At 37.2% G+C, this 26,274-nt stretch overlaps 1 protein-coding gene across 11 annotated transcripts in view; it reads right to left on the bottom strand.

Moving 5' to 3' along the window:
• The window catches only part of tns1b (tensin 1b), a 320,658-nt gene that overhangs the window by 56,350 nt on the left and 238,034 nt on the right, over positions 1–26,274 (bottom strand). For 10 of the 11 annotated variants that reach the window (XM_065252286.2, XM_065252281.2, XM_065252284.2 and 7 more), the window contains 10 exons: positions 24,360–24,401; positions 14,715–14,764; positions 12,614–12,785; positions 12,481–12,531; positions 12,276–12,398; positions 8,913–8,977; positions 8,358–8,441; positions 4,294–4,406; positions 3,208–3,268; positions 1,601–1,676 (listed from right to left, as the gene is read on the bottom strand). In XM_065252286.2, coding sequence (XP_065108358.1) covers positions 1,601–1,676; positions 3,208–3,268; positions 4,294–4,406; positions 8,358–8,441; positions 8,913–8,977; positions 12,276–12,398; positions 12,481–12,531; positions 12,614–12,785; positions 14,715–14,764; positions 24,360–24,401 — 837 coding nt within the window. Of the gene's footprint in view, positions 1–1,600; positions 1,677–3,207; positions 3,269–4,293; positions 4,407–8,357; positions 8,442–8,912; positions 8,978–12,275; positions 12,399–12,480; positions 12,532–12,613; positions 12,786–14,714; positions 14,765–18,356; positions 18,608–24,359; positions 24,402–26,274 lie in introns of those variants that run through there. The other variant, XM_065252290.2, reaches the window with a different exon arrangement.

The raw sequence follows: 26,274 nt of genomic DNA, 5'->3' as shown, positions 1-26,274 counted from the left end.
ATACAGGGCTTTTGGTACGGTACACACAACAACATGAATAATTACATTAATGCACCATTTCATTTTTTGAAGCATTTGGCTTCCTGTACTTAGAAGACACTTTGTGTGCCATATTAGACCCATTTACCTATTACCTGGTCATTTTTGCTTCCATTTAAAGTACCATTTAAAGTGTAATCAACATTACCAGCAAATGTTGTCAATAAAGATTAACTTGTAAAAAAGCAGGAACATTCTTTTAAGAGCAGGCAAACCACCCACATTTAGACCCTGTCAACACACACATACACATTCAGCCCAGAAAGGTCTATTCATGGGCTTGAAATAGACTGTTTGCCTTCCCATGGTGCCATAGAGCCAGATATGTCAGTATAGTGAAAGTATGTATGACTGCAGAGCCTCTCCAAAACCCAGACAAGGAGATATAAATGTCCTCACTGGCTACCGAGGAAACTGTATCCCATTTTCTGTTCCCCAAAATAACTATAATTAAGCTACTTAGCTTGGGGCAGACGGACATAAAATGTACTGCTATTCAGGTCGAAGAGGGAAACAAAACAAACACAACAAAATTAAGGAAGACGGGGCCTGGCGAAGAACCCTGCGGTTTTCCCAAACTGCAACAGCATCACAGCAACGCAGATGGGGGGTCCAGCTCAGTGAGACAGTTCACAGTGATTCACATTTAATCAGAAGCAATAAATGTGAGCAACTAGACATGCATTTCTCTTGACATAATTCAAAAAAATGACTTTGACAAAACTCTGTGCGTGCTGATTTAGTTATAGCATAATAAAAGCATATGTTAATTTATAGTTTTGAAGGATCTAGGAAAGTTTGGTAATATATAGTAGTGAAAATATATTTTCTTATTAAACAGTATACAAAAGGCACAAAAATGATTGAAATTTTATCCCGGACGAGCCCCCAATTGGTGTTATTTATGTAATATTTCACTGCATATCGCCCTGGTCTTGTGAAATAGCTGAATACTGTCCATCTAACTTTATTATCTGTAACATATATCCAAACCTCAGGGGAAACATTGATTAATTTTTCTGAGTGCTAACCACATATTGATTTGTGGCGTTCTTTAGCTGAAAGGCAATGCTACTGTTATGGTTCATCCTTGGGTTACCGCTCTCTATAGATCCACTTTGATTGATAATGCTTGCTAAGGACTTCCACAGCATTACTGCACATGATAAAGCACTCAGCCGCTTTTGGCCTCCGTTTCAAAAAAGGTTTCGGAGCTAAAATGCAAAACAAATCCATGCAGTGAAAAGGTGCCTTTCATCAAGAATGTGTGTTGAGTCTTAAGGACACCTCCTTTTGATGCACATCAATATTGTTTGCTTATTTTGCTCTACAAATTCCCATAAATGGAGGAAACACTTGTGTCATGCATGCTGTGCTATTCATCTGTTTCATAACAAATCTGTAGCCCCAAAATCCAAGAATAAATAATATTTTGCATTAAGAAAATATTAGTTACATTTAAGTTTAAGAATAACAAGGAGTTTTGCAAAATATGATTGGGTGAATGATGTAAGGGTTAATAATGGATAAGGTTTTGTGCGATTCACTACAATGTTCTTACCAGTATGTCTCCTTTGAGAAGCAGGCCAGGCTCAATAGTGATACAGATGCTGGTCTGACTGTCTCCCTGGACATTACTGCAAACATCAGACAGATACACAAGTCTTAAACACACAATTTAACACACATATACACAATTTAACACATCATCAGCTTCTTCTGTGAGTCCTTACATATATAAGGTCAATACATGGCAACTTTATGTAACACTAATTGTTTTTAATATGCAGGATTTGTGCCATACTGTGGATAGCCATAGAAATATCAATTCCTTTCCGCTAAAACCACAGTTATTAGCAGGACTCTATTCCACTTAAAACAAGAAGTAGTAAAAATTACCCACTTTTTATTAAATACAAAATTAGTAAAATGTTGGTATATGTGCGTATACAGTGTTGGGGGTAACGCATTACAAGTAACGTGCATAACGTAATAATATTACTTTTCTGAAGTAACGAGTAAAGTAACACATTACTTTATAAATGTACTCATTAATATTTGAGTTACTTAAAAAAAAAAGTAATGCAAGTTACTTTTCAGTTTAATTAATTCAATTTAAAAATAAAATAATGTACTGAATTAAACTGAACATATTAACGTAGAATTGCACACTCTGTGCGCATGAGCGGGAACAGTTTGAGTCAGAAACAGAGATGGCAGGCCAGAGCTTGACATTTTTGCGATCATAAAAAACACCTGCAAGGCCTGAAAGAGATCAAGCCTCAGCCCAATAAGAAAAAGTAACGCAAAAGTAACTTAAAAGTAACGTAAGCATTACTTTCCATGAAAAGTAACTAAGTAACGCAATTAGTTACATTTTGGGGAGTAACTTAATATTATAATGCATTACTTTTAAAGTAACTTTCCCCAACACTGTGCGTATATCACTACATACAATACTTTAACCATGATTTTTGCATACAGTATGAAACAAAGTGTTTCAATACAGCATAATTTGTATTGAGTCAGAACTTATAAGTATAGCCATACCATTGTCGCATAAGATACCGCATTTACCGCAATACAGCAGACGTGCACACCGAAGTATGACTACCGTAATAGTTTGCATTAACTACATGATTTTAATATTTTTTTAAATGGATAAAGTTTACGTATAGTCAAAGTTTTAGCAAAGATACTGGCACAAGAATCCGTAATATTTAAAAAAACCAACTTTAAGCATTATCGTTTAAGCACTATTACATTTGCATACCACATTTCTTCAATATCATGCAGCCTTAAGCTATACGCAGCACTAGTAAAAGTAAAACGTGAATGAAAAGAATCATAACAAATGGCTAAATGTAATGGAATCCTTAAGACGAATCCGATTGGAAATCATAATCATTTGATTCCTTAGGGTTCCCATCCCTAATGACAATAACACAACTGTTCTTGAGTGTGGTGAAAACTACAGGCCGTGTTCAGCTGTATGAAACTAGCACATGTTGACTGCTCTGTGTATGTGTGATTCAACCCTCCCAGACACGGTGGGTGGGGCAGATGTTAAGATGGAAGCCTATGACTGGTTGCTTTGGAGGCTGGGCTTAATGCCAGGGAAGCATGAGCAATGTAGTGCAAAAAAACAAAACATGGACTGATTCATACTAGATCCCAGATGTGTAGACGGGCTGCATCGCCTGGTAGATCTTGAGAAAAGGGCGGCAACCTGAGAAACGGGGAGAACAATAACAACGTGTTACTACAGTTTTAGAACTAAAAACAGAACTTAAAGAAAAGCTGGTCTATATTTACAGTTATGCAGACGCATTTATCCAAAGCAGTTAGCAGTGCATTCAAGGTATACATTTTTTTTTTAGTTTGGAGCCAAACTCATGGTGTTATGGTCATCCTATACCAGCTACAGGAACACCACTAGGTATGCGTTCATGATATCGGAGTAGAAAATGTCTGTCTAACTATCCCTTGTTTACATCTGCTATTAACATCCATGCTGTGTGATCTGATCACAGGGGTCAACCGAGCCAGATTGCCGTTTACGCCTGGTATTAACATGTGTCTCCTGTGACCAATTCACATTTCGTCATGGGGAATGTCTCAGATTTCATGACTACATGCTTCATTTACAGCGCCAGTCTGCTGTTGCATGCTGATGTGTGCAAAAACACACCAAAACTGGGGCCCCTCTGGCACCATCTCAGGGCCCCCAATTTGAAAACCACTGGTCTACATTACTTGGATATGTGCACTTTGCATAAGCCATCTTACTAGCCATTTCAAATAGGAAATACAGGTTAGTTTCTTTTTAAACATGCATAACGTGCAATGAGTAACACCTTTATTTAGTAAAACTGTGATTTGTTAAGAATGCAAGCCAAAACACATCAGGACAGATTAGCAACTGCACCCGAAATGCAATGTGAAGTTTCTGAATGTGGTTTGAGTGACTCGACCACAAAATGTTCTTGGACGCAAGTTTCACATTTAGCACTGACTATTTGGATTAATTGGATTACCAGAGACGGCTGTTAATACCAAAATGAAACTGTAAATGTACTTGAGACTGTGCACAGTTCAACCATCACGTGTCTCAGAGCAGCCCATCAGTCTCTCAGTCTGACAACAAGGCCTCAAAAGCAGCAGGGGTTTGAGCCGCTGACACATGCCCAATGGCGGCTACTGAAACCTGCCTTCAACATCTCCAAAAATCCCTGACAGACAGTTTCATCTTACCCCCTTTGGACTCAAAGTTGGGGATCCCGTGCATTATGACGTGATGGAGAAACAGAGGCTTGTTGTTGATTTTGATGTGGCCAGAGAGCAGACCGCTGAAATACTGCACATACCTACGGCAAAATAAATCACTGTTAGAAACAAAGTGAAGTGAGAATAAATTGAGGCACATGAACATTAAAGGTGCAGTGTGTAGATTTTAGCAGCATCTAGCAGTGAGATTGTGAATTGCAACCAACGGCTCAGCCCACCATTCACCGAAACACATAGAAAGGCTACAGTAGCTGCCAAAGGACAAACATGTTGTTGTACGGTAGTGATAAAACGCGCTCTGTACAGCAGTTTGTCCATTTAGGGCTACTGTAGAAACATGGCAGCACAAAATGGCGACTTCCACGTAAGGGGACCCGCAGTGTATGTAGATAAAAATGGCTCATTCTAAGGTAATAAACAGATAACAGTTTATTATGTAAGGGTTTATACACCACTGATAATATAGTTATGTATATTATATTGCATTTCTGTCTTTAGATACTTCGAAAAGTTACACACTGCATCTTTAAGTGCTTAGTATTAGCTCATTGCATGCAAATGTAAATGCAAGCTAATTCAACTAGTTCAACGATTTGCGCGACTAGATTACATACAAAGTCAGACGCGTCCTCGCGCGGGGTGATGTGAATGCCGTGCGGCGCGATTGCGCGAAAACACGCCCCATTTCTCCTCAAACTCAAGCAAAAGATTAGCATGACAACTAGCATGACAACAAAGTTAAATCCCGCGAGTAATCTAAAGTGAGCAACGCAATGCTACGCGTTTGGTTTGAACGTAGCATTAGGCATTTAGCAACCCTGCAGTATATTAATGTATTGTAGAAAAGCAAAATCCACATTGGTCGACGACTACCTCCTACTATTGAAATTTTAGTGATAATGTAAATGTGTACTGTGGTCCTTGTCTGATGGTAAACTGAAATAGTTAAAGTTTATGAAACACACATGCACCTGTACAATCTTGCCGAGTGTTTGGGTTTTCAGTTATCAGATGTGTTTGCGTAAGTCCATGTTGCATAACACACTACATGAAATATAAACACTGTTGACAAGACTATATAGGGTCATGAGATGATTTTATTCTGCCGTTGAGGAGCACACTGCTGTGCTTTCAAAGCCAGATGCTGGTCCCTATAAACAGGAAAGACAATTTTTCAGGCCATGTCCCTGGAGATGGACAGTGACCAGAGCGTTTGTATCTTTCTAGCTTTCCCATGAAGCTTTAAAAGTCTCTCTAAACTCCAGGGCCTCTCGGTTCCGGAAAGAAGCAGGCTGGTAAAAATCAAGATCTAAGTTTACTCTCCTGCAGCACGATCGCTCTGCTTTTCCATTTTCCATAAAGAAGGAATTACTGGATGTGACACAATGAAAGCTTGTTTAATTTCAGCTTTTCTATAAGTAGATGGAACACTCGTTTCTATGAAAGCAGCACATCATGAGCCAAATGTTCCCTTATGAGGCATAAATGAGTTGTGTACTCATTTCGTGACCGTCATAAGTCGCATGGGTATATTTGTAGCAATAGCCAACAATACATGGTATGGGTCAAAAGTATAGATTTTTCTTTTATGCCAAAAATCATTAGGATATTAAGTAAAGATCATGTTCTATTGCAAATATTATAAAAACTTTATTTTTGTGATTGGATGCAGTTGCTAAGGACTTCATTGGGACAACTTTAAAAGTGATTATCTCAATACTAGATTGTTTTGCACCCTCAGATTTTCAAATGGTTGTATCTTGGCCAAATACTGTCCTATCCTAAGCTTATTTATTCAACTTTCAGATGATGTATAAATCTCAATTAAAAAATTGGCCCTTTATGACTTAGTTTCGTGGTCCAGGGTCACATATCAGTCATTCTTGCTCTGTAACTGAACCTTTTTAATACAGTGACGTTGGAAAATAGCTATTTTCATTACAAAATTATGAACATAACAATCTGGAATAGAAATAGATAAACAAAAATGCAAGAGCTGGCATGGACTCCACAAATTTGTGTAAACTAGTTGTGTAAATCAGACAGTTCATTTCGATACGACAGTACCGATTATCTCCACCAGTGATGCCATATTTGCCGATAAATTGAACATTTCTTTTATGCAATTACTATTCAAGTCAATTAATTTAGCGATACTTTAATATTACGTGCCTAGTTAAGCAGTTCCATTTTTAACCAAAATATATACAGCCCAGTCTTACGAAATTTCGTTATATAGTCACGTATTTTTTTGATTCTTTTTTCGTGCTATTATCACGAAATTTCATGTTTTTTCGTGATCGTATAACAAATTCCTGTTTTCGTGTGATTATCACGTATTGGTTACTCAACTGTTTTGTCCTATTTTCTTACCATTGTCGCTTCGGTTTAGGGTTAGATTTACATAAAATGACATCCCTAACCAAACCCAACTCTAACCCTAACGCCAGGCGACATATAAAAAAATAAATCAGAAAAAATAGTATAAACCAATATATAAAGTGACATTCTAATGCAAGCACCAAATATAACCCTAAACCGAAGCGACAATGGTTTAAAATAGGAAAAAGCAGTTGAGTAACCAATACGTGACAATCACACGAAAACAGGAATTCGTTATACGATCACGAAAAAACATGAAATTTCGTGATAATAGCACGAAAAAAGAATCAAAAAAATACGTGACTATCACAAAACTTTGTGAGACTGGGTAGAATATATAACATAAACGCTTAATTTACCTCTTTAAAAATTAGACAATCTCTTTCCCAAATAGACTTTTTTAAATAAAGAAAAATAAATAATGACGGAAAAAAGGCATAAAATCAATCTTATGATGGCAACAATCAAAGTCTTTAGTGTTTTAGCTGGTGCTGGCAAAGGTTTTCTGCCATATGTTTGTCCAATCAATTTTCCAAATACAAAATATTTCCAAAACTGTCCGATAGCAGTAACAACGTCTTCTGTGTCTTTCTGTGTTTTTTTATGGGATGCATCAATGTATTGTTACACCCCTAGTGTAAACAGTGTTGTTTCAAGTTTCAATTTGTAGCTTTGCACCAATATTTGTATCAATATCCATAAAAAATGAATATCTTGGATGTTTTTAATTATAAATTTTCAATATAACTACACAGTATAACGCAAATAGTGGTTCAGTATACAGTAGTATACTGGTTTGGGATCGCAGTACTTTGAATGCCTCTTGTAACAACTGCAGACTGCTGGACAACCATTCCTGTCTAATTATAACTCAGGAAATAACGGCACAATGGTCCGTGATCTTAAACATGGCTTATCAGCAACTCTACAGAGAATAGTCATGACTTTAGGCAACGTGCGACATCAACATTCCTCTCATCGCTGGAATGTGATCTGGAAGATTTGAGTGTTTGAAAAACAGAAGATTATCTTCTATCTTTTTATAAACTAGTCTCGGTAAAAAAACGTGATGGCAGGCAGAGTTGAGAGGTTTGATTTAAACATTTAATCTAGAACAAAATACTACTTACTAAAAATGTAATCAGCTACCAAAAACAAACAATTAGAAATGATCTAAAAAGCAGGAAACTTCACATAAAAAATAAGATTCTGCTACTAATCTCCTAATATTTGTATTTTGACTAGATATATATATATATATATATATATATATATATATATATATATATATATATATATATATATATATATATAAAAACTAATAATATCACATAACTATATATTTATACAGTTACTACTTTCATATCATCATTATGCAACGCTGATGTAGAACAAGGGCACTACAGACGATTTTATAAAAGGACATTCTGCAATACAATAAGGTACAAAACATTTCGCAAGAACCACTTGACCCAAGTTGAACTAACAAAACCACACAAGCATCATTTGCATGTTTTGGACACTGTTATCAGGATGGTAAAGCTCATAAATGTGAACAATGGCCGCAGCCGAACATTTACAATAAGGGTCAAAGTCATAAAGCGCAAAGATAAGAGGTCAGCAGTGGACACACAGAACACAAAACTGACCTTCTCTGGGAGGGTTGACCTACAGGAAGCACTTTATCTTCATAAAACCTCTTCATGGCAAACCTGTCCAGGGCTTGATCTGCACTGCATACCAAAGGAAACATTGTTTAATGAAGAGAAGATGTTTCATGTTTAAAGGTAAACATAGCTTATTCTCGGTTAAATTATCTGTTTATTTTATGTAAATTAAACCAAATACTGTGAAAGTTTAGCTTTTTTGTCCCACAGAATAAAAGAAGTCAGTTATACTTGTTTTATTGTTATACAATAATGAATTTCATTTTTGGGTGCAGTATTTCTTTAAATCCAATCCAATAGTGTTTATGAAATGACCACAAAAACAGCCTAAATAGAGCATATGCATCAGGCATGAATTTAATAAGCACATAATTCAGGTCTTAAGACAAATCCTCCTTTGTAAAGCGATGTGATTTTGAGTTGTTTATCCTGCTCATGTGTTACCTAACGCGTGTCCAGTCTTGTGATGTCTTTATCTAATGATTGCTCAAAGGAACATCCTTAACTCAATCAACATAAACAGTATTCATGTCTTACCTCGCTGATATGTTGCTGTAATGCATGTAAGCGGCTACAACCACCCCGGTTCGACCTCGGTTTCCCTGCACGGAAAGAGAAAGACAATAGATTAGCAAATAACGCAAATAAAAGGTATATAACCATAAGGTCAATTAATTATGTGGAATGTTAATCATATTCATACCATACTTCTTTTAAAACATCCCTTCTCACTGGGCAGTACCCATTAAAAATGTCCTAATATGTACCAATTAGCTATAAATATGTATACATTTTGCACCAATATGTACCTCTCAGGTACTGGTAACTCTGCAATGGTGTACTTTTTGAAAGGGTACAGTACTACCCCAGTGGGACCATTTTTGAGCATTTTTTCTGACAGTGTAATTACATTATCTTCTGAGTGACATCCAAAACACAAACAGTACTATTAGCATCTGACGGTAATGTTTGGTGGTATTGGATGTTTTTCCTACTCCAACACAGTTTATTCTACTGTTTCATACAATTAAAAAAATCACGAAATATAAAAACAAAATATGCTTAAAAAAAGTGGGCATTCTTGTGGAAATGAATGTGGAAAATGAGAAGTTAAACTCAATTTCATTTCCGTTTTATCCTGTTGTTTTTCTTGCCACTGGGTAAACAATTATAATTAATAACGCTTAAGTTCCTGAATATAATTTTAAAGGTCTTGTACACTAGAAATAAGTTGTATTTCAACTAGGTATGCTCATTTCAGTTTTTTTCAACTGAAAAACGCAGCCGTTGTTAACCGAACATTAACCGTAGGGATGCGATTAATCGCAATTAATCTATAACAGAATAAAAGTTTTTGTTTACATCATATATGTGTATGTGTGAACTGTGTATACACTGTAAAATACTTTGCTGCCTTAAAATTTTTTGTTGAATCAACTCGGATTTACAAGTCATTTCAACTTACTATTATTTATCTTGACTAGAGATGAGTTGTTATAACTACAGGTGAGTTGTTATAACTTATAAATTTAAGTTGACTTTTCTCAACTATATTTTATAAGTTGTGACAACTAATTTCTGTTGACATGACTTGTAAATCTGAGTTGATTTAACAAAGAATGTTAAGGCAGCAAAGTTTTTTTAACAGTGTAATAATTACACTGTAAAAAAATACTTTGCTGACATTTTGTTGAATCAACTCGGATTTACAAGTCATTTCAACTTACTATTATTTATATTGACTAGAGATTAGTTGTTATAACTACATGCAAATTGATATAACTTATAAAATTAAGTTGACTTTTCTCAACTATATTTTATAAGTTGTGACAACTCATCTGTTGACATGACTTGTAAATCTGAGTTGATATAACAAAAAATTTTAAGGCAGCAAGTATTTTTTACAGTGTATGTAAATATAAATATGCACACATGCATGTATAATTGTAAGAAAAAAAATACATTTATATATTAAGAAGTTATACCAGTATTATAAATTATACATAAATATACATTTCTTAAATATATACATGCATGCGTGTATTATCTATACAAAGTTATTATACACAGGTCACACATATATGATGTAAACAAAAACTTTTATTCTATCACGATTCATCGTTATGCATCCCTACCATTAACTGATAAGATTTTAATATTAAATTGCCATTGAGTAAAAATACAGTTGACAGTTGTCTGTGAGCCAGTAAAAACAATACAAACAGCAGCAACAGATCAACAACAAAACCAGGATTCACCATATAAATTTTTACGCAACATTATATTATCAAAGAGCACGGGATCAGTCCAGAGGATTAATATCCAAAGAGAGAAGATTGTCTCTTTTTCTTCTAGCCTACCACAGTGGCCATTACTAAACCAAGACACATTTCAAGTGATCAGCGAAGGTCTGTCCGAATGCGCAGGTCTCTGTGCAGCTTCAAAATATACTCAAGCATGGACACACATGCAGTACAAATGATTTCTCATAAAAAATGATTACTTTACCAGACCATCAGGCCAGCAATAATTCACGTCATATACAGACCATTCACATATTAAGGATAGAAAATGTCTATTGGTGAAATGTCTATAGGGACGTGTCAACACGCAATGTGTGTTAAAAATTGTTTTTCTATTAACTGATAATATTAATCGATCATAAATTTGATCAACACAAGAATATTACCAACTAAGGTTATGTTCTTTAAAGTAAATGCACACCATGAAATAACCCAAATCTTGTGATATACAATCTTAGCATGAACACCCTTGGTCACATTATTTTCTCTTTTATTTTGAATTAAGTTTTCTTGGTTTCTGAATAAGAGATCACCACCATCAAGCCATCGCCCCTTGTTTCCAGTGCTACAGAGAATAACAAAGAACAACACAGGTTGCCATAACAATGCAACAAAGTTTATGGTTCATTTTGGCCAATTTTAATTCCACACCTCACAACCTCTCTGGTCGTCCCTATTGGGAATGTGTTATAGTACACGGCTTAGGGTATTTAATGGACTGAAATGTACAAGATGCATTTTGAGGGTTTAAATTAAATGGGAATACAGTACATCAACATGACTTCTGAAAGCCCAACTGGACCCATCTCTCTAAAATTGTCATTGGTCAATAGGCGACTTTTTGGGTTTGCTGAAGTGATAGTTTGTGATCAATTATCTGACACCAATACTGAATGGTATTATTTGCATCTATCATAGTTTTCCTCTGCTTTTGTATTCCAATCATAATCATCCTGACATCAGTTTTTGGGAACCACTTGTTTAAAAGATCTCCCACAAGGGACCGCTTTCTAAAGTTTCTATGTGTGGACGCGACCCCTTTCATTATAACGGCACTTAATGATACTGCTGTCCTCAAAACCAGCAAGATGTATTTTACAATCTAACTTCAAATGCCTTGTGATCGTTCTTCTGTTTAGAAGTGGTAACCAGAAATGTGAGTTAACCAGATGAGAGCATGATGAAAGAGTAGATCTAACTGTATTGTTTAGGAACACAGCTTGGTGTGAACCTCAAGACCGGGTCACTGAAGGGGTTTCAAAACAATGGAGGGGTCTAAACTGTCAAAGTAAAACCATAATTGTTTCTTAAAAAGCTGCTGTTGTAAATCAAACCACTGCGATCTTTAATGCATTTACATAGATCCTTGGACCCTGATGGTTGTGCATGTCCTCTTTATAATGGCTCAAGTGTACAAATAGACAGCCATGTTTATTAAGAGCTTGCTGAGAACGCCATCTACTGACAAAGCACTATGAACACTATTTATTTATAAACAATGGTTCACACCTCGGAAGCTTTCTTAAAAGCCGGCAAAATCTAGTGACTAGTTTTCAGAAGAGACCCCATATACGCTACAAAGACACTAAAACACTACCTTATTGTGTAAGACCACCACATTGTGACTGTCTGAATTCATCCATGTGTCCATAGCTTTGCAGATGCTGCAGATCTTATCCAGGGCTGGAGCGTGATGGTCCGGCCAGCCAAAATCCAGCACCTAAAGCAAACAGACACAAATAAGGACCACAGGAACTAATCTTTTCACATTCAAGTCAAAGCATACTTGAAATACAACTTACTTTAGGGTTGAGTTTGGAGATATCATATCGCTTCTCGCTGAGGTTGAAGAGCTGTAAAATGTTCACGTTTTATTCAAAAACTGTTTCGAAACTACTACTAAAACTCTCGTGCTCGAAGCTATTGAGGTCTCACCAAATAGTTGTCTCCATGTTTGGAGCGTAGCATGCTGGCCACCTCCTTTATGTTAGCGCTGTAGCTCTGTTCCTCTGCCGAACTTGGGAACGTCACAGATATGATGCGTTCTGTGATGTAGACCAGATCCACCTCATAGTTTTCATCCATGGCCTGGATTAAACTCAAACTCCTGCGAAAATGAGAAGAGCGATCGATTGGAGAACAGCAGTGAATGTGACAAGCTTCTTGAAGAGCCCATCGTGTGCAACAAAGTCACATAATTTTGATAAACAATTCGGAAAAATCAAGCACAGTCTTGTATCTCACGGTACGAAGAACGCTTCATCTTAAATATGTCAGCACCGATTAAATGCATTTCTGATGTTCAGTATGGCTTGAATGAAGTAAAATGGGGAAAGATTGATCTCGGAGATAAACAAACAAGATATGAAACTATCCCGCATACCATGTGCACGGCACGGCAGACCAAAGAAAACACAGTTTGGTCACTGGCGAGGCGTAAGTCTGCCAAAGACCAAAACACAACCAGACCCCGATCTCTGACCTCACTTTCTCCACAGGTCTGGTTTTCAGGGCAATCAGATAAAAGCATATCAGGACAGCAAAGGCTAGTATGCAACATTTTATGGTGTCATAAAGGGGATGCAATCCCAGAATGCTTTGTGTCAAACAATTAACGTGGAGGACTAAGCAAGAAATATGTTAATAACAAAGTTTTGATGCCAAACTCTTTATGGCTGATTTCAATCAAACTACAGTTTGTATTCAGTGTATTTTGAATAAACGCATGCAAATAACTCATGATGGTACATTACATATAAACATTGCACTTAAATCACTAGGAAAAACACCCAACATTGCACAACCCTTAAGAGACTTAATCTCAGATTGAGGAAAATAAGAGGCGTAACAATGATTGAACAATCGTTTAAATATTCAACTTTTTCCTTCTAATGCCAGGTTTAAAGATAAGGTCACTCCTGGTCCTTTAAAAAATATAAAAAATAATTTGATAAGGTTTCTATATTCCTGAACATCATATCTGATCATGCACATACAACTACTGTATTAATAAAATTCCCTTCCCATAGGAAAACGGGAATGCTCATCTTTTGGCAGAACATCAAGAGGTCTCAAAGGATTTCATTTGAAGGGCTTGTCCACACAGATATAATGGACAAACAAAATAGTTGTCCTTAAACAAAATAGTTGTCTTTGTCTACAAAAGAGCAAAAATCCCCTGGTAGCCGAATTGAGAGCAAAGGGCAGTGATGAATTTCGCAAAGCTTATTCTAAGTCTGGCATGACCACACCTAACTGAGACATGAGACCAACAGACTGAATGTGCTTCAGATCTCACTGAACTTTCTCAAACACCGTATCCATTAGAAAAAACCACGGAAAAAACAGTACTTTATTTTAGAAAGGCTTCAACATGTAACTTACCCTAACTGTTAATCATCTTCTACTATTAAAGGGGTAGTTTACCCAAAAATGAAAAACCTTTCATCAAATAACTCACCTTCATGTTGTTTTAAACCTGTAGAGTAATGATGAAAGAATTTTTTTTTTTTTTTTTTGGTGAACTATTCCTTTAAATTCTGACATTCAATTCAATTCTGGTGAAATATAACCAATTCTACATTTCTTTAATTTGTTTAAAGTGCAAAAAATAACAAAATTGAAGTAAAAAAAATAGCCAAATCTGCTTAAAAACTACTTATTGCTTTTGTAAAGAATTGAATGGGGTAACCATGTTTCCCCACGGCTGGGCGGAGCCTCTCCTGCCATCTGTTGCAAATGATCATCCAAGATAAACGTGCTGTTGGTTATGTAATACATGTGAGAGAGAACCATTATTAGACCCTACATACATAACTGATCCCAGGGGAAAGTGCAGATTTTAAACAAAGTTTATTCTCAGCACTAATTCAAAAAACTGTAATAAAGTTTGAAAGACTGATCCAAACAGACCAACAGCACAAATCAAATGTAAGTGGATTTGTGAATGCATTGAGAGTAAACTGAGATGTTTAATACAGCAGCACATAACAAAAGACAGACTATGATGAGATTTCTGATGAAGACAGTTTTTTACCTGGATGGTCTGCGTCGAGACTCCATGCTTTTGGTGGATTTCGTTGAGCCCTAAAATGCAAAAAAATTCTAGTTAGGATTATAAGCACCAGTTAAGACAAAATAGTGTATGAAGACTAAAACTGGTTCTTCATTTGCTCTTGTATAAATGAGAAAGATCAGATCTGCTTTGCAGTTTTGCTCTGTAACGACACTCGGTGTGTTCTGTCAACACATGAAAAAACACACTGTCACTCAGAACTTGAACACATTGAACGCTCCTGAATACTATTTTATATTAAATTTCTGTAAATAACATTATATACATAATGCAATTTAGAGGGGATATCATGAAAATCTTTCTTTTTCCATGTTTAAGTGCTATAATTGGGTCCCCAGTGCTTCTATCAACCTAGAAAATGTGAAAAGATCAACCCAGTAACTTAGTTTTGGTAAACCATTCTCTGCAAGCATGTGAAAAATAGATTAATGAAATTTGGCTCCACTTGTGATGTCAGAAGGGGATAATACTGCCCCTTAATCTGCACTATCCAACCACGGCACTGCCATTTAGTGCAGATATCAGCTCATTTGCATTTAAAAGGACACACCCAAAATGTGCACTTTTTTCTCACACCAACAAAGTGGCAATTTTCTTTTTTTTTTTTTTTTTTTTTCGGCCATTTTGCCTTTATTGATAGACAGTAAGTAATTGAGAGACGACAGGAAAGGGTGGAGAGAGAGGTAAAGGACCCCGGAACTACATTTGCACCATATGTCGAAACACTGTCCCAAAGTGGCAATTTTAACATGGTACAATAAATTATCTATCAGTCCTTTCAGAAAAACACAGAGTTTTTTGTGTGATTGTTGCGAGCAAAAATACTTCATCTTGCAGCACATTGTCTTAAGAAATGCGATTTAATATGCGGGATATTTATGCAATTTTATGCGATGAAATTGCGGGAACTTGCAGAAATTGCGGGAACTTGCAAAAACTGTTTGCAGCTTTTGCCGCTTCTCATTGATGTTCACGTCACATAATCACGTCACTTCATAACGTTCCCATGGCAACAGGGGACGTGGCTGCGCTTGTATGAAGTAAATGCAACATTTTTCAACTTTGTGCTAAGATATATGTGACTTTTTGCTACGAAACTGCAGGGATTATGAAATCATGCAAGCCCCGCATATTATGCGCGCGGAAATCTGTAATTTATGCGCCAAAAGTGCGGCATATTTGAAAAAATGCACCCCCCCGCATAAATATGCGGACTTTGGCTAATTATGCAGTGAATCATGCGATCGAATAATCACGTTTTCTGGAGTGACTGATCTATATGGTATTTTGAGCTAGAACTTTACATATGTACTCTGGGGAAACAAAACATTTATTTGACATCTTAAAAAAAATCTTGTAAAAGGTCCCCTTTAAAGACAGCAGATAAGTACACAATTGCTAAAAAAACCTTACGAAATATTTACTTACATTTTACTACTCGTTCACTATTGATTGAAGGCTGTTGTCAGTGATTAGCCAATCAAACAAAGCTATTAAAGTTTATTTTAAGTCCCCCTGTAGTTAATAATAGCATATGTAAATGTTTTTCCTGTGACAGTAATTTCTTCATGCTTTAAAACAGCTTGAATGTAACTTTACACCCTTGCCTCATTTAGTATACGTGGATGTATGAATGTTTCCGCCTCTACTTAATAACACAGTTTGGGCCATAGATTTGAATATGCAAATTATTCCCTGCTTCCACTCTTTCGCACAAACCTAGATATATGTGTAAATAGATGCTACATTCGGCAGCTTCAGACACATATTCTCCTAATCCTGCATACACACCAAATGCAAAGCATCACATTCCCCGCTCTAAATTGCTCGCAGGATTCAACTTTGTGTCATAAGTTGAATATTTTCAACTTGCTTGAAGATGCGTTTGAGCTGAATAGCGCGTTTTCGCAGCAATCGCTCCTAAATCGCATCATTCACATCCTATTGTATGTAAACAACTCCACAAATCGTTGAATACGCATTTGGTGTGTACGCCCCATAAGTCCGGTTTCACACAATGCATAAGTGAACTGTGCATTTGCAGCACTAATCTTTTAGCGCTGATGTTAACAGGTTAGAGCACTGACACTGAGGGTATCACAGAATAGAGCTAAAGCAACTGTGCTCAATCATTTCAGTACTGAGTCTATGCAGCATCCGTACGTCATATCTATGGCTCGAACCACTCGTTCAACTATGATGATATGATTGGTTACATGGTTGTGACGTAAGGTTTTTACCATAGGGGTGTAAGTTTTGGTTGGACTATTGCAAGGAGCAAGGTCATTATTTTTGTAATTTTGTAACATATTTCACATCTACAATCACAAAAACCAAAGTGTTGATGGTCTCATGCATAGTAAGGAACAGATGAGATCTCTCAAGCGTAAGAGAAGTCTGGAAAGATGGTTTACATCTAAATGATGGTGCACCACGGTGCATGACGGACGAGACTAAAATTGAACAATGCTTACTAAGAAAACCCAACATCTAATTACACACAGTACTGGGGCCGGTCTAAAAATTTGTACTTTGTTTATGGTTTGCTATATGCAGAAGTCTTAGAATAGTAGAGAACACACAGCAACTATAGGGAAAAAGATGATCGGACACAAAACATCCTAAGATTTTAATGGAGATTATCAAAGTATGCAAGTTGAGCCATATCATGTCAAATAAATATTTTAATAGTTATTTATTAAAATAGTGAATATAAATACCATTCACATGACTTTTAACCTAATAGCACCAAACTCACTGTCTGAATCTGTGTTGCCATGTTTGGCTAGTCAAACAAACAAAGTAATGTGTGCCCTGAACGACGGTGTTTACATCGAACAAACATACAAGTTGCTTGCTTATAGTTGTATCTGCAAATTAAACAAAAATGTTTCAAACATTTATAATATCGCCCTTTACATCCTATAATGTTTGAAGTTTGTTATTTAACTTTATGGATTTTTTAAATTAAGCCCTTAAGGTTATATTACAGTTTTAATGGATTCATTTCCTTCACAGTTTTATCTATTAATCTTTCTTTCCACGAATCCAGTAAATCCCACTACAACAATGTTTGACTGAACAGTATTTCAGGACCATTCCAGCTTCAAATGAAAAGATTGTAAAAGAACATTAGCACATTTTTAGCCAACACACTTTTCTGTATACCGTATATATACATGTTGCCGGAGCAGCAAACTATGAACATAAAACACAAGGCAACTCACAAAAAGCCATAATACAACAGAAAGACCTCTGCGAAGCCCGAGAGGAACATTACGACACACGCCCTGGCATTTAAGCCCCTCTCTCCATCCTCAATCTTCCATCTATCAGCACACTGTGCCAGGCTCCAAAAACATTCAGTTAATCAGCCGATAATTGCGACCCCCAGAAGGACAGCCAAGCAGGGGTGGGTGGGGGGTTGAAAGGGTCTCAGGCAGACTTGATCAAAACCAGCTGCAAAACGCTGCTTTCCAGCGGCCCCGGCAAATAAACCATCTGAGAGCAATGCAGCCGCTACACAAAGACACACAATCCAAGACGGACCGAACGAGATCAAAGTTTGCAAGATCTGAACTCCTCAAAAATCCAGGGGCCTACCTTGAACAGGTAACCTGTACTCCACCTCCAGGCATCGCGCAAGGAAGACAAGCGTCTTCGCACAGAGCCGTTGGGATTCATGGTTGGGAAGCAGGGCTCGTCTTCTCCTCCTTACATTCGCCTTTTCCCAAACCGTGCCTCAAGTTCCCGACTCTATTTTGGTTCTGTGCTTTGTCGAGGATGCCACATGCCTGGCTTCAAACTCCAGAGGACCGCAGCTTACTTTCTTGCGTTCAAAAAGTTTCTCTTTGCCCTGTTTTGTTCTTCCCTCCCGCCTTCCAAACTCGCCTCCCTCTCGGACCCCTCCCTTTTCTCAGCACATCTCCCCCTCCTTCTTTCCCATGCTGCGAGCGTGTGTTGCTGCCACCCGCATTTGTTTGGATCTTCGATCTACCCTTTGCTCCCTCTCTGGGTCACACATTCAGCAGCTGATCATTCCGACCGCCTTAATACATCCAACAGTTCAACTATTCGCACTCGTGGCTTCACCAGCAAACCACGACCCACCGCATCTCATTTGAAGATACAAACTTAAGATGGTTAATCAAGTATGACTTGCAAAGCTTTTGCACTGATAAAAGCCACAGTTATAACAATTTTCAGCTCTCTCTCAGACCATTGTGCATTTTTACCCAAACAGTTATCATATAGTTTTGTCCATTTTCCACTCAACCTATTTTTGCAACTATGCCTTTAAGACTACTATATAAATACATAAAGGGACACTCCACTTGTTTTGAAAATATGCTCATTTTCTAGCTGCCCTAGAGTTAAATATTTGATTTTTACCGTTTTGGAATCCATTCAGCCGATCTCCGGGTCTGGTGGTGCCACTTTTAGCATAGCTTAGCATAATCCATTGAATCTGATTAGACCATTAGCATCGTGCTCAAAACTATACTTTCATTCTGGCGTAATAATCAAGGACTTTGCTGATGTACCATGGCTGCAGCAGGTGCAATGATATTACACAGCGCCTGAAAGTAGTCCCCTTGGTAACTTTTAATAGCAGGGGATTATTTTCAGGCACTGCGTAATATCATTGCGCCTCTTGCAGCCGTGTTACAGAAGCAAAGTCATTGATTATTACGCCAAAATGAGAGTATAGTTCCTGGCCATATCTGCCTAGAAAATCGCAACTTTTATTTTCCGCCGGTCTTAGTACACGATGTAACTACAGAAGAGTCAAGTTTTAAATAGGAAAAATATCGAAAGTCTTTGGATATTTTTGAGCGGGATGCTAATGGTCTAATCAGATTCAATGGATTATGCTAAGCTATGCTAAAAGTGGTACCGCCAGACCCGGAGATCAGCTGAATAGATTCCAAAACAGTAAGAATAAAATATTGAACTCTAGGGGAGCTGAAAAATGTGCATATTTTCAACTCAATGTCCAGCCCTTTGATATGTCGCATTTCATTTGGTAACAATAACAATATATAGATTATAGTTCTGAAGAACAGACTGGTAGATGTGACACAGCCAAAAACAACAACAAGTTTGCCAAACTTTCTTATACTTTTTACTCTCTTTATTTGCCAAGTATCTGTCCTACTACAGTATATTTACATTACCTTACTTTATCATCCATTAGGTGCTGTTACTATGTATCATATGGTGATCTTTCAGGATTCTGATGAAATGTTTGCATTTTTTTTTTCTTCTTTATGCACTATGAGTTTTTAAAGATATCTTATGTTTTTATAGTACAATGAACTCTTTCATCTTGTATATTCAAGAGAAAATTGATTCCTCATGATGAGACCCCTTTAAATTAGTGCCAAAGGGGATAATAAGTAAAATACAATGACTGTAGTCTAAGCAAAGACATTTCCAATGTATGACTGCATCATTCACCGCTTAAGTGAAAGCATTAGATCCCACAGTCGGGCAAAGACAATTATTTTCTCCTGCTCTTAAAGTTAAAACTAGCCTGGGTGCCAGCCGATCTTAGCCCCGCCCACAACATTTTGAGGAACGGGAAGATCGGTCTGGAGTTTCACCGTTGAGTTGCTACTATGCTCGACCCAAAGCTGGTCGAACCAATCAAATTGTCAGGGCGGGCTTTATATGATGATGGACAGATGATCAGTAACGTAAATCAACCACGTCACCAAAGAGCGCGTGTGTTGAATCTGTTGTTTACAACGAAATGGCTGCCGCGGTAGAAATCAGATGTGTGGACTCTGACATTGAGTCTGTTCTAAAAGATATCGACAGAGCATTGATTTTAAAAGAGGAACAGAGAAACGCGAGCAAGGCATTTGTTGATGTTTTTGCCGTCCTACGGGATTCGACAAAAGTTGTCGCACTTATGAAAGATCAAGTTAAAGAAGCAACTAAAATGGGTATCACGGCGATGCAACTCGGTGTGCACGACGAGATGGATATAACAAGCAAACGTAATGGGTATCGTCGTGGATGAAGTTCAACTAATGTACAAATGGTAAGAGATAGTCTTACTGTATGACTTAATGTGATATAAATGAAATGTTGTAAACATAGTAGGTGTTGATGTACGTTCGCAAACTCAGACTTGTAGTGTGTGTCGTAGCGAAATAACTAGCAGTTCGGTCAAGCTGCAAATACGTCATTTCAACATACGTCTCACACCCCGTTGCTCTGATTGGTCGTAGGTCTATCCAATTGAGTGCAGAGGCATTTTTCGGTTGAGACACGCCTCATAATTATAGCTCAATGGAGCGGTATCAGACTCAAATTCTGACTAGAATTGAGTATGACAACGTCAGGCTAAGTTAAAACAGGACCACGCAGAGAAAAGCCTGGCACAGGAAGTCACATGACAAACCAATCTTTAAATTCAATGTCCTTCCTATCATGAATCAAAGGTGTCAACCTAACCACAACCAAATGACCTAAAGAGACCCTAGAAGTGAGGGAGGTGCAAGTTTCCCACGATGCCTCAGGCCACAGGGACATGCAGATTTAATTATGGACACACCGGGTGATATAAAACATAGACATTGTTTTGCACAACCCAACAGCTGCACTGATCTGGTGATCATAGGAGGTATATTTCTGATTATTTACAGAAATCTATGATACTGAAAACAACACAATGTGACTAGTGACAAGTTCAAGATTGGAAATGTCCAGACACGTGGGTTTCAAGAAGTGTTTTGGCATCAGGGCACTAAAACGTAAGATTAAATTGTGCTTTACAGCGCTAGTTTAACACTGGTTACAGTAGCTACATCCCTCCGAACTCAAAGAGTTTTATTCTTTAAGAGCGGAGATGATGGCTGCTATTTAAAATATTTTTTTTCCTCAGAGCTATAGATAGCAAGGACTTGGAAATTGCTGCAATTATCCACCATGGCAACACATTATTCATGTGACTTTTCAACTTTAAAACATTTTATACCGGTCAAGCAACTACAAATGTGTCAAAACGGGTCTCAATTTTATTTTTTATTATTCTCTGCAGTTTGGGTGGCACCTCACGTGTCTGACTGGTCAAGGCAGTGTCTTGCAGGACCCCCTTTGGTGGGCACAAGATGGTGCCAGGAGGCACAAGTTTTAAAAAATAAATTAATTTAAAAGCGAAGTGCACGATTTCTGAGTCAGGCCGACTACCAAAACACACTTGTAGCCAATCAGCAATAAGGGGCGTGTCTACTAAACAACGTCGTTGCCTGGTTTGCGTATGTGTGGGGCGGGTCTATCAAAAGAAGGTCCAGATTCTATGAGGGTAGGGACGTGTTTGTTTAGGTGATTCCAAATGTCAAGCTTTTAAAGATCATGCACCCCACCTTTAAAGAAAATTCTGTGTAATTAAATCTCAGAAAACTACTAGGCTACTAACCAACAGCACTACATTGTATCATGTTTTGTTTAACTCAAAGTATAAGTTTGAGATTGTTTTATGTCATGAATTTTCTTTGGAGGGACACGAAGGGATGCACCCTACACGAGGGGGGGCATCCCTAAAAATTTGAGAACCACTGGATTAAGGGGACGGTGACTGTCCTATACACTGCATGAAGATGGTTAACCTCAAATATCTGGTAAATGTATGTGTCAAACTGATAAAATGTATAACTGTGCTTTGAACAGCATACCAAATTTAAAACTAGGAATTCAGGACTGTAATGTTATGATACACCTCAAACAACAGCTGTCTAAGTTAAGGAGGAATGCGCACATGCCCGATTGTAATGCGATACTTCCTTCCTCAAGCCAAACATGAACAAGCTCACACCAGCGTTTTTATCATATAATGCAGTATATTATAGTGATCCATAAGAAAATTTAGCGTTTGTGGAGCTCTGCAGCATTGTGTTAAAAATCCAAAAGGTTGTGGTTCGATTCTCAGAAAACAGGCGCTGTCAGAAAATGGTCCCAAGCTGTCAATGCATGAAGCAATAGTCTTTAAACAGGTCCTGATATGTACCATTTACTCTAGGTATAGATATGCATCCATTTCGTACCAATATTTACTTTTGAGGTATTCTTTGGGTACAAAGTTGTACTTTTTAAAAGGGTACCTCCCCAGTGAGTGCTAAGGATCATTTTTTGACAATTTTTTTCAGTGCACTGATAAAATGTATAGCTTAAATGCACTGTAAGCCACTTTGATTTGCATAAATGTAAAACCATTACAGTGCATTACACAAGCTGCATGGTTGATGTATTTAAAGCATGGTAATATAAACTGAGTTGACCTTGTTTAAAATTCTTACATATTATAATACAAACCGGCAGGTCCACACAGAGTTTCAAGTTTAGTCAATGCAAAATATATGCAGTGAAGTATAATGTCATCTGAAGTTACTATATCTCACATATTAACCTAAATGTATGTAATATGACATACAATAAGAGGAAATCAACAAGGGCGAATTGTGCTCACAGCTGGCATCATTTAGTCTTATTAGAGGCATGTTTGTCTGAAATGCAATGACTTAATGTAAACATTCACAGCACATCACTATACAGTACCAACATACGCTTTGTGCATGGATTGGAGTGGGTGCGTGAATCACACGCAGCGCTTTAGGCTCAAATATCTCATGCTAAAGTGGCGAAACAGTTTCGTAAAATCGCTCCAGAGGCCTATACGTAGGGCTTTCTCTTTATGGCATCTCCTTGGGCTACGATTCAGCCCAACAATGTCGCAATAAAACGATCTAATTATGTTTCAGAGGGACCATAAGAACCTGGGAGAGTCCGTTTCTCAGTGTCTGAAGATGCACGTTGCTCCTCTAAACAAACGTCTGAATTTTATTTGGATCTGTGCAGTTAGTCATCTGCAGCTGTGTCTGGCTGAGTGTGAGCGTTACTCACAGGCACGAGGGAGCGGGAAGAACATGGTGGATGGATGGAGAGCTTCTCTAAGGGGGGGTTACGCCCCTTGTGAATGAACAAGCTTGCAAAACTTTCATATGGATCTCTTCCTCACTAAAAATTAAAATCATCCTCTATGAAACACAAAAGAAACATTTTCGCTTTTATCTGAAGTGACTTACAGTGCATTCAAGTTATGCAAGTGTGTGCATTGCCTGGGCATCGAACCCATGACCTTTGCTCTGCTAATGCATTGCTTTGCCTACTGCTTGAGCTACATACTGCTGTGTGAAAAGACTTCTTTAAATATGAAGATTATATTTTATTAAAGTTTTTCAAGCTTCATGTGTTCCTAGTATGTGTTAACAAATAAAGACCTTTTCTTTTCTTGGGTGAACTGTTTCTTTAAAACCTTCTCGTACAGCGATTGGACGGTCATGACAGCCCCAGTAAGGCTGTGTTTAGCTAATCCAACCAATAATTTGAGCTTCATCACTCCGTGAGGTTTAGACTGCTGAAGTTTAGACTACAACACATGCTTAGCAACCGTGTTTGCCAACCACCTAAATATTTATATTTTAAAGCAGGTTTTTTAAGCGATTAGAGTCGGTAATGACTTGACAGCGTGTCAGACACATCATGTGATGTTGTCCATACACTAATATATAATTGTAAAACATGGTATTAAATACTCACGGTTGTCTCTACATGTTTCAGAGGCAGGTCATTGCTGGGAGCCTGAGAAATAAAGAGAAGAAAGGAATTAAGACGGTGTCCAGCTAACACACTAGAAAAGGAAAAAAGACTTCAGGAGACACCTATCCTTATTACATCTGCAAGATACTAAAATTAAAAAAAAATGGATTCGATAGCCCATAAAAGTCACATTAAAAGCATTAAAGTACAACATCTATTAGCTTTAAAGTCATCTGCGACAGTTTACCTCAAAGTTTTTACAATGTCGGCTTTAGGCCAAGATGCATAATGTGCAATCAAGTTTAAATAAGACAAACATGCATTTCGTTAAATCATTTGTAAATAAATTCTCATATGTTATTAGTTATGCATATTCATATTTCATTAAAAGTATTAACTGCACCAGTCAAGATGAGTTGCAGTAACCAGATAGAGCTGCGTTATTAGTTTCGGGAGGTGTTATCTGGGAATAACCAAACCTCGGTCGGAATGTCGCCACTGGCTAATCAGAATTAAGTATTTCAGAGAGGTGGGTAATATTCCCTCCAGGATTTTGTGACTTTTTGTGATTTTTGGAATGAAAAGAAGATGCCAATGCTTGCATAATTTCCAATTAATATTAGTTTTAAAGTATTAAAATAATTAGTTAATAACAGTCAATGATAAAATAACAAAGAAACTAAATTAAATCTTGTTTTTTTTTAAGGCAGATCTTAAAAAGGTTGAAAACAACTGACCTATAGTAATGCACAAAACTAAATTTTCCCTAAACTGTGTGTTTACTTTTGTGTTATTTGTGTATGTGACCATTCAAGTGCAAAGCTTGAAAGAAGTTCGGTCGTCACGCGCTGACGGGCGGCACATGCGCACATGTTTGCTAACACTGAGATGATAGTGGACAGATGCATTTCTCCAAGTTTCAAACAACTTATTATAAGGACTACAAAACAGTCAATTGTAATTAGGGATGTGACGGATCACAACACTCACGATTATGATCACTTTACAGTTTTTGAGGCACAGATAATTTTTCGGATCAGCAAAAAAAATAAAGGGGGAAAAATCTAATAACAAATTAAGAAATTACAAACATTTATAAAAAAGAACAAAGTTGCACATAAGGTAAGGTCTAAAATTAGCATTAGTTACAGAAATTGAATCAAATAAATTATAGCACTCTCTTTATTGTATAAATTAAATAGAATGAATATTTTTTGGAGCTGCAGAAGTGATTTTCTCTTTGTCTTGGGTTGTTTGATTAACATTAATGACACAGACTTAAGTAGGTTAATTGAGGTTACTGTCTCTTTAAGATAAGCAGGACTGGTTTCTGCCTAATCTAAACATAAACTTAAGACATAAAAAAATGTTTTTATGAAAAAAATAATACTGTGGAGATCATTTTGTTTGTATGTGCCCCGTCAAGAACAGAAAGATATTATGTTCGCTTGCGCTTTGAAACGCGTCTCTCCGTGTGTGCACTTTTGAGTGCACTTAAACGCACCCGCACACACACAGATGGAGGGCGAATTAAATATGGCGCAGCATAAACAGTCGCTCCACGTAAAAACGTTACGTTGTTTTTCACTGCTCTTTGACTCCAGTGTGAGACACAGTAGTGCAACTCTTTCTAAAGTTTACACATCACAAAAGTTCTGATCTTTGAAGGAATGATCACGTCTGACTGGAGCTGGAGCAGACACATTCAACCACATGTGCGTCTGTGCGTACAGAAAACTACTCAGTTTAGTAATTTTAATTTTTTTTTAAATCACTTTAATGTAAACATTTGCAAGCTTTTGAAACACCTGCAAATGATCAACTTTCCCTATTTAAATTTACATAATCAGCAAATCGCATGCAGCCGAACCGTGGGGATCAACTGAAATCTGTCATATCACTAATTATAATGCAT

The sequence above is a fragment of the Paramisgurnus dabryanus genome, chromosome 15 (genome assembly GCF_030506205.2).
Source record: "Paramisgurnus dabryanus chromosome 15, PD_genome_1.1, whole genome shotgun sequence".
Lineage (NCBI taxonomy): Eukaryota > Metazoa > Chordata > Actinopteri > Cypriniformes > Cobitidae > Paramisgurnus > Paramisgurnus dabryanus.
The sequence above is the reverse complement of the archived record's forward strand: the minus strand, read 5'-3'. Positions and strand labels throughout refer to the sequence as shown.